At 42.8% G+C, this 14,550-nt stretch overlaps 1 protein-coding gene across 17 annotated transcripts in view; it reads right to left on the bottom strand.

The window, feature by feature from the left end:
• The window catches only part of CADPS (calcium dependent secretion activator), a 465,131-nt gene extending 451,768 nt beyond the window's left edge, over nt 1–13,363 (bottom strand). For 6 of the 17 annotated variants that reach the window (XM_038565952.1, XM_038565954.1, XM_038565953.1 and 3 more), the window contains exon 1: nt 12,511–13,359. In XM_038565952.1, coding sequence (XP_038421880.1) covers nt 12,511–12,960 — 450 coding nt within the window. In that variant the 5' untranslated portion in view covers nt 12,961–13,359. Of the gene's footprint in view, nt 1–12,510 lie in introns of all 17 variants that reach the window. The other 11 variants (XM_038565963.1, XM_038565964.1, XM_038565967.1 and 8 more) reach the window with 6 other exon arrangements.
• Between the last annotated feature and the right edge of the window lie 1,187 nt (nt 13,364–14,550).

The following is a 14,550-nucleotide window of genomic DNA, read 5'->3' as shown; positions in this document are numbered from 1 at the left end:
AAGTTTGCTCTGAAGTGGGGTGGACCTTTCAAATCTGCAATGGCCTCCACCATAATTAGTGTGAACCCAAGACTGACAGCACAGTGGTGAGAGCCCTAGATGCATTCAAGGGGCCAAGGGTGCTATCCTATAGTTTTGTCTAGCCAATGGGACCTCCTCATATTTCACTTTGCTCGCCACAAAACAGGCACCTAGAATACCTTCCTCACTGTTCAAGAACATTTTAAAGAAGAAATGAGATAATTTCAGTGAACATGCTATAAATGGTAAGGAATATTTATTACTGTTCCCTAAATAATCATGAATTCAATAATCATGAGCTCTGTATCAACGATCTATTAAGTACCTACAGGTGTATACACTATCTACCAGACACCAGAGGATACTAAATGAAATTAGGTCTGCAGTGTCAGGAGCAAAAAACAAATATACATTGAAGTAAGATGTGCTCAATGGTCCAATATAGTTAATACAGCATATGGTTAAGACAGCAGGTTAGAGTCAGACCACGTGGACCCTAACCCCTTTCTACCACTTACTAAATGTGTGACCTAAAACAAGTATCTTAACTCCTTTGCCTTTTTAAAAAAGATTTTATTTATTAATTCATGAGAGACACACACACACACACAGAGAGAGAGAGGCAGAGACACAGGCAGAGGGAGGAGAAGCAGGCTCCATGCAGGAGCCTGATGTGGGACTCGATCCTGGAATTCTGGGATCATGTCCTGAGCCAAAGGCAGATGCTCAACCGCTGAGCCACCCAGGCATCCCTAACTCCTTCCTCTTTGTCTTCTAATCTGTAGGATCAATATGATTAATACTTATCTTACAGAGTTACCATAAAGATTAAAGGAGATGAGGCTTGGGACACCTGGGTGGTTCAGTGGTTGACCATCTGCCTTTGGCTCAGGGCATGATCCCAGAATTCCAGGATCGAGTCCCACCATCAGGCTCCTACATGGAGCCTGCTTCTCCTCCCTCTGCCTGTGTCTCTGCCTCTCTCTGTGTGTCTCTCATGAATTAATAAATAAAATCTTAAAAAAAATAAAGGAGATGAGGCTTATAAATTGACATAGCAGTGACAATAGAGAATAAACCTCCCATAGTCATTATTTATTCCTGGTCTTTATAATGACTGGCTACCATCATCCACCTAGGAGAGTGATAACAGGCAAGGAGGGGAGGGCTTTACAAGCAGGAGGAACAGCATGTGTAAAGACACTGTGGCACAAAAGAGCATGAAACAGTGCAGGGATGCTAAGTGGTTTAATAGCCTAAAGCCAATGATGTGTACAGGATTATAGGAGTACAGCCTGGCTAGGGAGAGAGAATCCATTGAGGCCATGCAAAAGAGTTTAGAGTTATCCTGTCCAAGTAGCAAGAAACAGAAAGCAGCAAAGAATTCTTTGGTCTGTACTGCAGAATGATCACCCTGGTATTTGAATGGATATGGGCAAGAAAGGAGGCAGAGAGAAGAGTTAGAAGGTCATTATGAAAGTCCACACAAGCAATCATGAGGACCCAAAGCAGGGTACCAGTAATGAAGATGAAGAGGAGGAGAAAGAGATAAAAAACTTGCTAAAGAAAATTATCAACGGATTTGTGAGGCCTTTGGTGGTGAGAATGAGCAACAGTGAAGATTTGAAGCTGAGTTGTGCACTACTGTCTTGAACAGCTTGGTTATATAGTAGCACCACTACGATATTCACTAAATTAGAAAGTAAAGGGGAAAGAGACTTGGTGAGAAATTCTGTTGAGTGATCTAAAGACATCCCATGGGAGATAGCATGAAAGTTAATGTTCTTCCAAGTGTAGTCTGTAGACCTGTGCCATCCATGAACTCCTAGTTATTGGTCCTTAACCAAGATAAAATATTAGTACCAGAAATTACATCAATCTCATTACTAAGCTGTTCAATTCAGCTGACAATTTTTTTTTCATAGCAACACTTTTTTGAAGAGAGCAGGGAGTTAACTTACATTCTAATGCAAGTTCCTTATTTCATTGTAGACCCTTGATGAAGCATTCACTGATTTGAACCAGGCTGAGCCCACACTCAGCAGCCCTGATGTATGTTTTTTTTTTTTTAACATTTTATTTATTTATTCATGGGAGACAGAGAGAGGCAGAGACACAGACAGAGGGAGAAGCAGGCTCCATGCAGGGCGCCCGATGTGGGACTCGATCCCAGGACCCCAGGACCACGCCCTGGGCTGCAGGCAGGTGCTAAACCGCGGAGCCATCCAGGGATCCCCATTTGAGCCAAAGATCTAAGAATGGGAAGTATATGGATGTTAGCAGCTAAAGCCATCATAAATGGTGAAGTGACCCAGAGAGATGATATAGAGAAGCGCGCTATAGTAGATTGGTAGGGCTGCCATAAAAAGTACTGCAAACTAGTTAGCTTAAACAGAAATTTATTGTCTCACAGCTCTGGAGGCTAGAAATTCAAGATCAAAGAGCAGGGCTGGCTCCTTCTGAGACTACCAAAAATATATTCCATGACTCTCTCCTAGCTGCTGGTGATTTTCCGGCAATCTTTACTGTTCCTTGCTTGTAGAAGCATTACTTTAATCTCTGCCTTCCCCTTCACATAGTGTTTTCCCTCTGTCTGTGTGTCCCTATGTTGAAATTTTCCGTTTCAATAAGGACATAGTCATAATGGATTAGGACCTTGAAGGACCTCATCTAACTATTATCATCCTCAAAGATCCTATTTCTAGGATCTAAGGTCGTATTCTGAGGATTAGGATTTTGACATAAATTTTGGGAGGTGGGGTGGGGGACACAATCAACCCGTAATAAAGGCCAAGGATAGAGACACACCAATATTTAAGATTGAGACACTTACTACATCCTGCCTTACACTATAAGTTAACATTCTAGATTGGTACATCTCAACTTCTCAATCAGGTTGATAGGTTCTTAGAGATCAGAAAGGCTGCCTAAAATGTCTTTGCATATTTTGCCTCCAGGATTTTAGTGATTTTCTTGTATGTAGAAGTAGCTCAAAACAATGTTGTTTGATGATGTATAACAAACAAAAATTGAATATGGAAGAGCCCTCAAGAAATGTTTTGAACACAGTATGTTATGACACGCTGCCTTATAGACAACAGTTGCTGTACTTGTCAGAAAAATCACCAAAGTCGATGTTCAAGATAAATTTTAACTCATTTGCTTAAACAACTCTATGCCTACCATCCACACCAAAAGGCTGTTTTTCTGCATGGGCAACAGAAGGCACAATTATTTGCAAGAATTTTCAATGTTTTTTTCTTTGCTTTCTTTAGTGGCATAGTAGATTCCCGGTACCACTCTGCATGTTTGCCAAAATACTATTGTCTTTTTCAAAGCACTACAGCCCCTGGAGGGTCTATGCTCTTGGAACATTTAGGGATTTTTTTTTTTTAATGTTAACCCCAGGGGCACCTGGGTGGCTCAGCAGTTGAGTGCCTGCCTTTGGCCCAGGGTGTGATCCTGGAATCCCAGGATCCAGTTCCACATTGGACTCGCTGCGGGGAGCCTGCTTCTCTGTCTGTCTCTGCCTCTATCTCTCTCTCTCTGTCTCTCTCATGAATGAATAAATAAAATCTTAAAAAAACAAAACAAAACAAAACACGTTAACTCCAAAGGATTTTATAATTTTCCTGCTGCATGGAAGTGATCATGAGAAACTCCACATGGGCTGCTGAAAGAACACCAATACATTATCGGATTACTCCATTTCTCTCTATTTTATTTCTTTTTAAGATGTTATTTATTTATTCATGAGAGACATAGAGAGAGAGGGGCAGAGACAGAGAGAGAAGTAGGCTCCCTGCAGGGAGCCTGATGCAGAACTCAATCCAGGTACTTGATCCAGTGACTCGGGGCTCAACCTCTGAGCCATCCAGGCATCCCCATTTCTCTCAATTTTAGAAGAGTGGTCAGGAGCTTAGAACACTTGGAGGTTTGATGATTCAATTTATTTTTCAAAACTCTCAACGTTTTCCCTGCTTCTTAAAATGAAACAAATGGCTTAGCAAAGATAATTTTCCCCTTGACTAGTGAAAAGCATCAGAAAAATCCATACCTAAGCAGTTTTACCTTTTTAAAGATACTTCACACCCATCCTATTATTATCGCATCCAGTATACAACACCATGGTTATTATTTATTTATATTCTAATACACTCAGAAAAGACTTTAGATAACTTACAATAAGAGTGAAAATAGTCCCCAAATTCCATGATAGAATAAAAGTAGAGAAATGCATATTTGTATTTAAACATGTGCAACTTATAGATTCTATTATATAACTTTGGCAACATGGAGACTGATAATATTTTAAAAGCCTAACTTTTACTAACATGTGGTTGACTGCCCATTCTTTTTTTTTTTTTTTTCTTCAGAAAGGGTTAAATCAAATAAAACTACAAAAGAACATATACCCAATAGGGAGATTCAGGTCTCATTTTGGCTCTTTCTGACTTAATGGTTGGCTACTTAAATAGGTCCTACAGTGATTCAAGTTCAATTGTGATTCAGTCATTTCAGGAAATTCATAATTACTTATGGTCTTTAAAAGAAGACACTTCTTCATAATATATCAAAATGTATCCATTGTTGGTATAAACAAGCTAAACCAGGAAGTAATCAATAGTATGTTTCTGCTAAATAAATTATTTTGAAACCATTTAGCAATTGGTATGCTTTTCATGTTTTTCACGGGGAAACTTTTATAAAAGTAAACAAGTTGTGCCTAAAAGAGAGGTGAATTATATTCAAGACTCTTTAACTTCCTCTCTTTAGAAGCTCCCTAGGAAAGAAAACATCAGTGTGCAATTTCACGTCTAAATGTTTACAAGTACCTACATTGTGCCAACCACTGTTTTCAGAAAATGGGGGATCAAAGAACAGTAAATGTGGTGCCTGTCTTTGGAGTTCTTACAGTCTAGTGGGAGAGAGGCATACAAATAAAAAGTAATTTAAATATAATATACAGGGAGTAATGTAGAAATAGACTAGGGAGTTGAGAAACGATTTAGATTTGGGTAAAGTTTCCCAAAAGAGAGAACACCTGACTTAATTAAAGGATGAACAAGAGCAAATCAGGTGAAGAAAGGTAAGACATTCTATAATAAAGAATAGCATGAGCAAAGATATTGTAGTATGAAATAGTATGGTGACATTTGGTGGACAAAAATGCAGGAATTACTATTACTGATAACATTTGCTCAATATTTACTCCACATTAAGGACTTGTTAAGCAATTAACTTTTTTTTTCCTTGCAATCCTCTATATTATTTTCCTCCACTTAATTGGTGAAGACATTAAGACTTAAAGAGACTGGATAATGTACCCAAGGTCACATAGTCACCAGGTTATAAAATTGACCAGGGTCTTGAATCGGAGACTGGGGACCTGTAGAGTTGGTGAAGTATTTCAGTAAAAGAGAAATAGGGATATATTGTACCCTGAACCCCATCTATTCTGTAGACGATGCTACGATGGTAACCACTGCTATCCAGGTCTGCTTATCATGTCAATAATGATCATGATCACAATGATGACAGCAATAATGAATCTAAGGCTTGCTATGGTCAGTACTTTGCATATATTAACTTTCTCAGTCCTTTTACAGATAAAAATAACACCTATCAACTTAACAATAATAAGAACACTTAAACGGCACTTACCACATGCCAGGCACTGTTCTAAAAGCTTTAGTGTATCATCTCACTTGATTTTCATAAGAACCAATGATGAAGGTACCACTACTATCTCCATTTTATTGATGAGTAAATTGAGTCAGACAGAGGTTAAATAAGTTGCCCAAAATCACAGAGGCAGTTGTTTAGGGTACAGCCAGGGAACAAACCCAGGGGTTCAAGTTTCTGAGTCTATGTTCCTAACTAATGTTCTTCACTGTCCATCATATGTCAAGTGCAACGACAAGACTTCAAACCATTTACAGACTTCATCCTCCCTTCTTTACGGCTAATACCAGGGAATTCTATCACATTCTTGGACTGACAAATGAAAAAATAGCAAGGTAATTCTGATCATCAGCTCTCCAATTCTGCAGAAACTAAATCTGATCCTAACAAGGAAACTGTTGCCAGAGACAAGGAACACAGAGTTCCAAATCCCAGATCCTTCCTTGGATGTGTTACAGGGGCCAGGGTCAGACCATCAATATCTGTGCAACAATGGCAAGAATAGATGGTGTTGGCAAGAATCAGTGTCCTACCATCCAGATGTATATGGTATCCATCTTAGAACAAGCATAATTTTAGTTAAAAGTGTTCAACACTTCATTATTTAAGTGATGGCTTGGTAGTCTTATTTCTACTGCTTTTTGCAAGCCCATAAAAACTCAGCCTCAACCTCTACTTACACATCTTCCAGTTATAAAAGAAGCCAGAAATACACATTTTTTGATGAAATAAGTTCATAGTTTTAAATGTTGACAACTGAAAACTGAAACGGTATTGTAGACAAAACAGAATATACCTGTGGTTCACTTTTAGCTCACAGGTCACAATTTACAAGCTCTCATGTAGTTTGCAGTCATATAAACTTTTAAGATCTAACCGCCTCATCTGAAAATTTAGTTGGACAAAAGGAACTCTAACTTGATTTGTCTCAGATTCTTCGAAGACACTACCTTATCTTGAATGTAAAAATATCAATACGGGATCCCTGGGTGGCGCAGTGGTTTGGCGCCTGCCTTTGGCCCAGGGCGCGGTCCTGGAGACCCGGGATCGAATCCCACGTCGGGCTCTCGGTGCATGGAGCCTGCTTCTCCCTCTGCCTATGTCCCTGCCTCTCTCTCTGTGACTGTCATAAATAAATAAAAATGTTTAAAAAATTAAAAATAAAAAAATAAAATAAATAAAAATATCAATACACACACACACACACACACACACACACACATTCTCTTCATCATCCAGTTTTCTTCATCCTGTCAAGGAAATTATTTGAACCTTCTAGATCCAGCCATGCTTATAGTCACCTGGCACTGGATATTTTTCTATTATGTACACCAATAAATCTTTCCTATCCCCTTTGTTTTCATTTTGATTTAGTCAACTTGAGTTGGGTTTTTGTAACTTGGAACCAAAAGAATTGGACTACCACTGTCACACAAAAAATGGCTCCTTTCCACATTACTGCTACCATATGCTCTTCTCTAGACTGGGATACCTGTCTTTCCTTAGGCTGATACAAATCATACAAATCCTTTAAGACCTAACCCTAGTCTACTTCCTCCATGAAGATTTTCCCTACTATTATACCCAATCCTGTGTGTACGCATGCACACTCTCTCTTTCCCTATACTTTAATATTTGTAACCAGCATCTTACAATTAAACACTTTGTTATTCTCAACTTATTTGACAGGTGTATATGTTAACTTCTAAACTAGAACATATGCTCCCCAAATCAGGGACATATCTCACAGGTATCTTCTGGTTCTGCAACCAAGCCTGGGAGAGAGAGTGCTTGGTGCAAGGAGTAACTAGTCATCTTTTTAAAACTTAGTTGTAAGTTAGTAGAACTCTCTTAATCATTCTACACAGCCTAAGCTGTTTAGAAACTTGGCCCCAAATCACAAACATTGATTATATTTTAATGCAATAGCCGATGATTGGATATTAAATTTGCTTTTGTAGGGGAAAGATCTATGAATCATTTGACTTTTACCACTATACACAGTACAATTCTTCAGGAATGAAGGATTTAATTTCCTTTGTTCTTCAGTCCAGTTTTGACTATATTCCAAGAATGTAATAAGGCAAGAGCCTTCATATATATATATATATATATATATATATATATATATATATATATATATATATATATTGGTATTCTTCATCTTCAGGATTTTTCTGCTGGTAGTAGTTCAAAACAGTTCCTGCCCATTGCACCAAGGAGATTGGGAGGAAAATGCCAAAAAGCATATATAAAGATTTCAATTCTTTTTCTGATGAAGAGAGAGCAACAATTTCTCTTTGAAGGAATCCTGGCTTAATAACTATTTCATTCTCTCAAAAGGTTAGAACACTTATTTTCAAAAATCCAAATCATATGTTACATTGACAAGGCAGCTCTTAAGAATTCTGAATAGTAGAGCTAACCCAAATATCTCAAAGCATATCTGAATGGATGAACCACTATTATGGATTTAAAATATATACCTACACTCATGCACATCTATGGTTAACTAGAACCAGGTCTTAAATTTTAGGAAAGGTATAGGCTTTTGAACTATGACCACAATTCACAGAGTCAAATAAGTGAATGAATAAAGGCAAAATTTCTATGGCTCAACAGTGACTCAACATTAGCCATAATTTCGTGGCAAGACATAAGGTGAATCACAGAGAAATGAGTAGCTTGAATTTACAACACATTTGGTCTACACATATAGTCCTCTTGAATGAAATAGGAGTTCATATAAAAGAAACATGATTTCAGGATTACCCCTGTCCCTCATCATATACATACACACAGACATAGAGCTACACAAAAGTATATATGCACGCATATTCATTTATAATCCAGACATTGTAATTCCTAACCAATTAAAAGACTGGTCACGTCAATCTAAATATTACACAGTATTGTTTATAGTGTCTACTTTCACATTCCCTCCGTAACATCTATAAGTAGCTAGTTCACTTGAGGTAGCCACTCATCGCCGTTACTACATAATTGAGAAACATATGGCACAGCTTTGCCATGCCAACTTCTAGGTAATTCACTTTACCATTATGACAAAAGAGGAAAACTAAAAGCACAGATCGTTTTTCAAATTGTCGTTTATGAGCAGCTGAAACATATACTGTGATAGTCTGAAGGCTAGATATTTGTTTTGCCTATTCATTATCACTACTAGCATTTTATATTTAGATTCACTGCAATACAAGAAAGGTATACCTGTAAATGATAATATATGTTTTCACACAGTCTAAAGTCCCTTCTTTTAAATGGAAGATTAATGAATGACCAGACGTTCTTTTCCCCAGGAAAGGTGGAATCAAAAAAATTAACTAACAAAATGATCCAGTAATGGTACCTCCTCCCTCCAATCCTTTCTAATTGTTCTTCTTGGTTAAAATACTTTTTATTTATTTATTTATTTATTTATTTACTTACTTACTTACTTATTTATTTATTTATTATTATTTTTCAAGCTTCAGCTTCAATCACACAGAAAGCCTGACAAGTCTGGTGTTGTGATTTACCAGCTAATAGCTCATCTCTTTCCTTCATGCTTTTTATGAGGTTAATACCTAAACGTCCATTTTACCTGTGTTGATTTTTTGATAGGTACTGAAAGGAAAGATGCAGAGCTCTCTCAACTCAAAGAGAAGAAACCCTGTGTGTGTGTTGGGGGGATGGGGGTGGAGGGGGGCAGATTATACCTGACATGCTGTCAGGATGCTGGGACTCTATTTTTCTCTCTAGAATATTTCTGGCCAGTGTCACATATTAAAAAGACAGAATTTGAAATCAGAATATCCCATGTCTCAGTTTCCAATTGTTCTCCTAAGTAGTGCTTTAGGCAAATTATAAAACCTTCTGAGTCTGTTTTCTCTTCTGAAAATTAAGATGGTAATTCCTACATTGTTAGAGCTAGGAGAATTTAAAATGATCAAAGAACAAAAAAACAACAACTGTAATAACTAAGGAAATTTCAATAAACTACCTATTTTGGTTAACTATATATCAATATTAGCTCTTTAATAATGTACCATACTATTAGAAGATATTAATAGGGGAAACTGGACAGGAGCATATGGGAACTCCCTGTACTATTCTCTCAATTTTTCAGTAAATCTAAAACTCTTCTAAAAAATAAAGCTTATTTTTAAAAAATGTTCTACATGAAGAGCCTTGCACATAGCAGGTTCTTGAAAAACTGCAGCTAGTGTTATGGCATAACCATTTAGTTTCATAAAGTGTATTATACTCGGCACAATATTATATTTTTTCAGGTTTGTTGGGGTATAACGGGCATACAAGATTGTGTAAGTTTAAGGTGAACAGCATGATGATTTGACAATACGTACTCTTCTCTTTCCCAATGCAGCGACTTTTTCACAGGCAGTCTTCTGACTCCCTCCATGTCACTCTATTCCTTCATATACATCATTTTTCCTCTAGCTGTTTCTAATTAATTCATTTCTATTGTACTATAAATTTGTGTATAGTTTACAGCCAGTTTATATTTCTTCAAGACTAATTTTGGTCTATCAATCTTATTGGTTAGACTTAAATTTAACCACAATGTTTATGCAAACATTTCTGTCACTTTCAGTGCTTGCCCATTGAAAAAAAAAAAAATACATCAAAGTTCCAAGCTTTCAACTTGGGAGAAAGATAGTAGAACATTCTTTTCCAGAAAGACATTAAAAACTTAAAGGTACAGAAAGGGAAAGGTTGTTTTCTTTCGTAATAAGGAGAGAGATATTCAGCTTCGCAGTATAGCCAACAGCCCTGAGGCAGCTTTGCTCCACTATGCATTTAGCACTAGTTTGCTGCAATAACTAAAAATAGTTTGACCAAATGCCAGTGTTATCAATCTGTCCTGTAGTCTCTTTGATGTTAAGGTCATGTGTAAAAACTGAGCCCACTTGCCCCTCAAAACCACAGTTTTGAATCGATTCAGGTAAAACATGCCATCAGACCAGAAAAACTTAGTCTCATGATGATCTTTTCAGGTGACTGAAGTTTCTGTTTAGGGAGAAATGGGCCACTGTGAGAACGGATTTCTCTCCCTATTCCAGTGCTGAATTTTAGCCTCTATTTAAAGGACAGAGCTCTAGAGCCTTATGGCTGATAAAGTTTGTTTTATATTTTCCCTTTAAAGCACAACAGTTTTCATTGCCAAAGGAATAGGACATCTCTGTTTGGTGCTGTTATTAATAGATTTTGAAGACACAATCACCATAATTCTAAGCCGAATCTTGAAATATCAGGCCCTGTACACAAACCCAACACCCAACCTTACTAGAAAATCCAAAAACTTTTAATGATCTGAGGATACTTTTGTCTACTGTAGTCAACAGAGGCTGAAAGAGCAAGGGGCCACTGAGGAAGGGCAAAAAGTGGTGTAGCCCACCTGCTATTCCCTAACCAGGAAATGAGTTGTATTTTTAATAAAACTGGTAACCAAGCTTGCAATAGCTGAAATAAATCATCAGTGCCGGGTGGTGTGTGTACACGTATAAGCAAAACAAACAGAGAAAGCTGTGCTCACTTAAGATAAGGGTGGATGAATACAGGAAAGCCTAACACTACTACAGCAACATGGAATTCGGTCTTCAGTGATAGCAACCAAGAAATTCACTGTTTTAAGAAACTGTCCCTCTGGGGGCTTCACTGGCTATTCTTTCAAAACAGAATTGGCAAATTCACTTAAAAGAGGCCACGGAATGCTGACTTTCTTCACTAACTCACTCCAACCGGGGACTTGACCTCCTCTTAGGATCCCGCCACTGCCCTATCCTGCAGGAACCTTCCCCCTCCTTCCTCTGGCTGGAGAACAGCTCTTAGAAATAGGCAGGTTTTGTTTTTTTTTTTTTTTTTTTTCCCCCACATCAAAGGCAGTCCTCAGCCTTGCCCCAGCCTCAGACACAAAAAGCTTTTGATGCTTGTAATTGCGAAGCTTTTTGCAGCTGCACTTTATCAAGCCCAAAGCGGCTGGGCTTGGAGGGCCTCGGAGAGCCAGAAGGTGGCGGCGAAGTCACCTTGGGAAGGGAAGAGGGTCAGAGGGAGGAAGGCGGAGCAGCTGACCCCGGCCGAGGGAGCGGAGGGAGTGCCCTGGCTCCGGGGTCAAGGAGGAAGGGGATGAGGAATGGGGTGCGGGGGGGAGGGGCGCATCAGCCCGAGCGGGGAGCGGCGCCCGGGGACCCTTAGACGACCCTAGTGGGGATCAGCTGACCCCGACGAGGGGAGGAGGGCGCCCTTCGCAGCGAGCCTGGAAGCTTCGCCTTCCCGGCTGGCTTTCTCCCGCCTGCCCCTGCGGCTCTCTCGGCTGCGCGGGCCGAGGGTGCCCCCACCTGCCGGGTGCCCCCGCCCGCCGAGCGCACGCCCAGGAAGGCGGGCCCGGAGCTGAGCGCAGCCGCTCGCCGCTGGAGAGTGCCGGGAGCCCGGCAGCCGAGCAAGGCCTCTCTGGGCGCCGCGGGCTGCAAGTCACTCCCCGCGCCTCCCGGGCCGTAGCGCGGCACCTGCCCGCCTGTGGCCCCAGCGCTCCCAGGTGGGCTCGCACGGCGCCGAGGTCCAGGCCCACCGCTGGTCCCCTGCAGGTCTAGGCGCGCTCGGGGCGCGGAGAAGGGGCCTGGTAGCCCCTTCCCCAGGGCGCGGTCTCCTCCTCCTCCTCCTCCTCCTGCTCCTGCTCCTGCTCCAGCTCCTGCTCCTCCTCGCCAGCTGCGCCGCCAGCTCCCATTGTTCGCCCCGCCCGCCTGCCGACGTCCCGGCGCAGCTCCCGGGCCTCCCAGGCGCACCTACCTTCTGCTGCCGGCGAGCCATGTCGGTGGGCTGCTTGGCGTTGAAGGGGTAGGCGATGCAGCGCATCACGAACACGTAGAGCTGCAGCCTCTTCTTCCTCTCTTCCTCCTCCTTCTGCAGCCGCTCCAACTCCTCCTTCTCCTTCTCGCTCACCACCGACGGGCTGGGGCTGGAGGGCCGGCCGCCCCCGGCGCGGCTGCTGGGCTGCAGCCCCCCGGCCCCGCCGCCGCTGCTCGCGCCGCTGCCCCCACCGCCGCCGGCGCCCACCCCGGCTCCGGCGCCGGCCCCGCCGCCACCCCCGAGCCCGGCGCCGCCGCCGCCGCCCGAGCCCTCGCTGGTGCGGCTGGGGGACAGGCGCGCGCCGGACGCGGCCGAGCCCAGAACCTCCTTGCCGCTCTCCTCCTCCACGATCTCATCCGATTCCTCTTCGCTGGACGAAGGGTCCAGCATGGTGGCGCCTGGGGAGGGGGGTGGTCCTCGGAGCCCTGGGCTAGGGGTTGCAAAAGAGTGGGGGGCGCTGGAGGCAGCTGGGGGGTCGGCTCCCCCGGATGCGCGCTTCTCCCCAAATCGGGGAGCGGGCGCTGCTGCTCAGCCTCCGCCGCCGCGACTGCTGCCTCTGCCCGGCGATCGGGAGCTGGGCTCAGACCCAGGAGCGCGAGGGGAGGAGGGGAAGGGAGAGGTGCGTCCGTGGACCCGAGGTGGGCAAGGGGGAGAATCAATTGCGAGCCTCGAGCTCGCAGCCGGATACCATCTGCAGCCGCTGAAGGAGGCGCCTCCAGAAAAGATGCCGAGTGTTGCAAGCTGTCGATGCAGCCAAGAGCCTAAGAGGCATCTTGCCGATTGGGGAGGGAGCGGCGCTTACGTGTTTATTGGCTTAACTCTCCCGTGTCCGCTGCGTAAAGGGTGGCTGCAGAAGGCTGGAGCCCGGAGAGCGTGGGGTGGGTGGGTGGGTGGGGGGCGGGGGGGCGGCCCAAAGTCTCAGAGCTTCAGAACCGACCCTAACGCTTTCCCACACTCCTCCCCTCCTCCCCTTGGTGAATAATTGCCTTCCTGATACCCCGTTCTCATTGCCTCGACCTCTCTCACCTCCCCCGGACAAAAAAGTTCCTGGAGAATTGGAAGAGAGAGACACACCAGTAATGACTTCTTGTTAGCCAAGAGTGGGCGGTCTGTTTGGAGACGCTAAAATCAGATGAGGAGAGGAAGTCAGTGAGATCCCATACGTAGAAAGAGTTTGTCTCCTTTTTCCAGGCTTCTTCACACCTGGGGCTTGTGGGCTGTGGGGCTTGGCAGCAGGTTTGTCCCACCTGTATAAACTTTGATTCCAGCGATTGACATACACCCACTCATTAAAATAAAAGTGAATCAAATCTTGAATTGGTGTATGGACCTTGTAGCTAAACTATTTAGGTAGAAGCCCCGCCCTTGTCTACCCCGCAAAAGCTATGATGAATAGACTTCAGTTGCAAGAACTGGTAACACTTTCTGCTGAGGTAAGCATACCGGAGAAATAGGGTTTCTGGTTGCTCAGCCCTTTCTCTTTTCTGGCTGCCGGGGGATCTGGGTGGAGGAGTGGGGACCCTGAAATCAGACAAAGACTCCCCCAAGAACTCAGCGGGCATCAACATCCGATATGTTGATTCTTACAGTCTTCATCCCTGCTTCTCGGTTATCTATTAATTTAAAGCAGCAGATGGTGCCTTCCTTCCCCTCCTGCTCCTTTCACTTAGGCCAATAAACCCGGCGGACAAGGGAGCTGGCCAGCGTGCTGAATCTAATCAGCAACCCGCAGATGGATTGAAAGCAAACCAACACCCGCCACCCTTGGATTTTAGGCTATCTAGAGACCTTTCTCCACCTCCTCCCACCCCCACCCCCACCCCCACCCCCATATTTATGCATTTTCTAATGCTCGAATTATTCCTAGATACTCGTGGGAGTTATTATAAAAGTGTAGCGTGAATTTAAAGTTTACATCACAGCTGTCTTTATGTATTTTCAAATTTACCATGAGGTTTACTGCAGGCTTTGATACTCGAA

This window comes from Canis lupus, chromosome 20 (genome assembly GCF_011100685.1).
Source record: "Canis lupus familiaris isolate Mischka breed German Shepherd chromosome 20, alternate assembly UU_Cfam_GSD_1.0, whole genome shotgun sequence".
NCBI classification, from domain to species: domain Eukaryota; kingdom Metazoa; phylum Chordata; class Mammalia; order Carnivora; family Canidae; genus Canis; species Canis lupus.
Note: the sequence above shows the minus strand (reverse complement) of the source record. Positions and strands in the feature narration are given on the sequence as shown.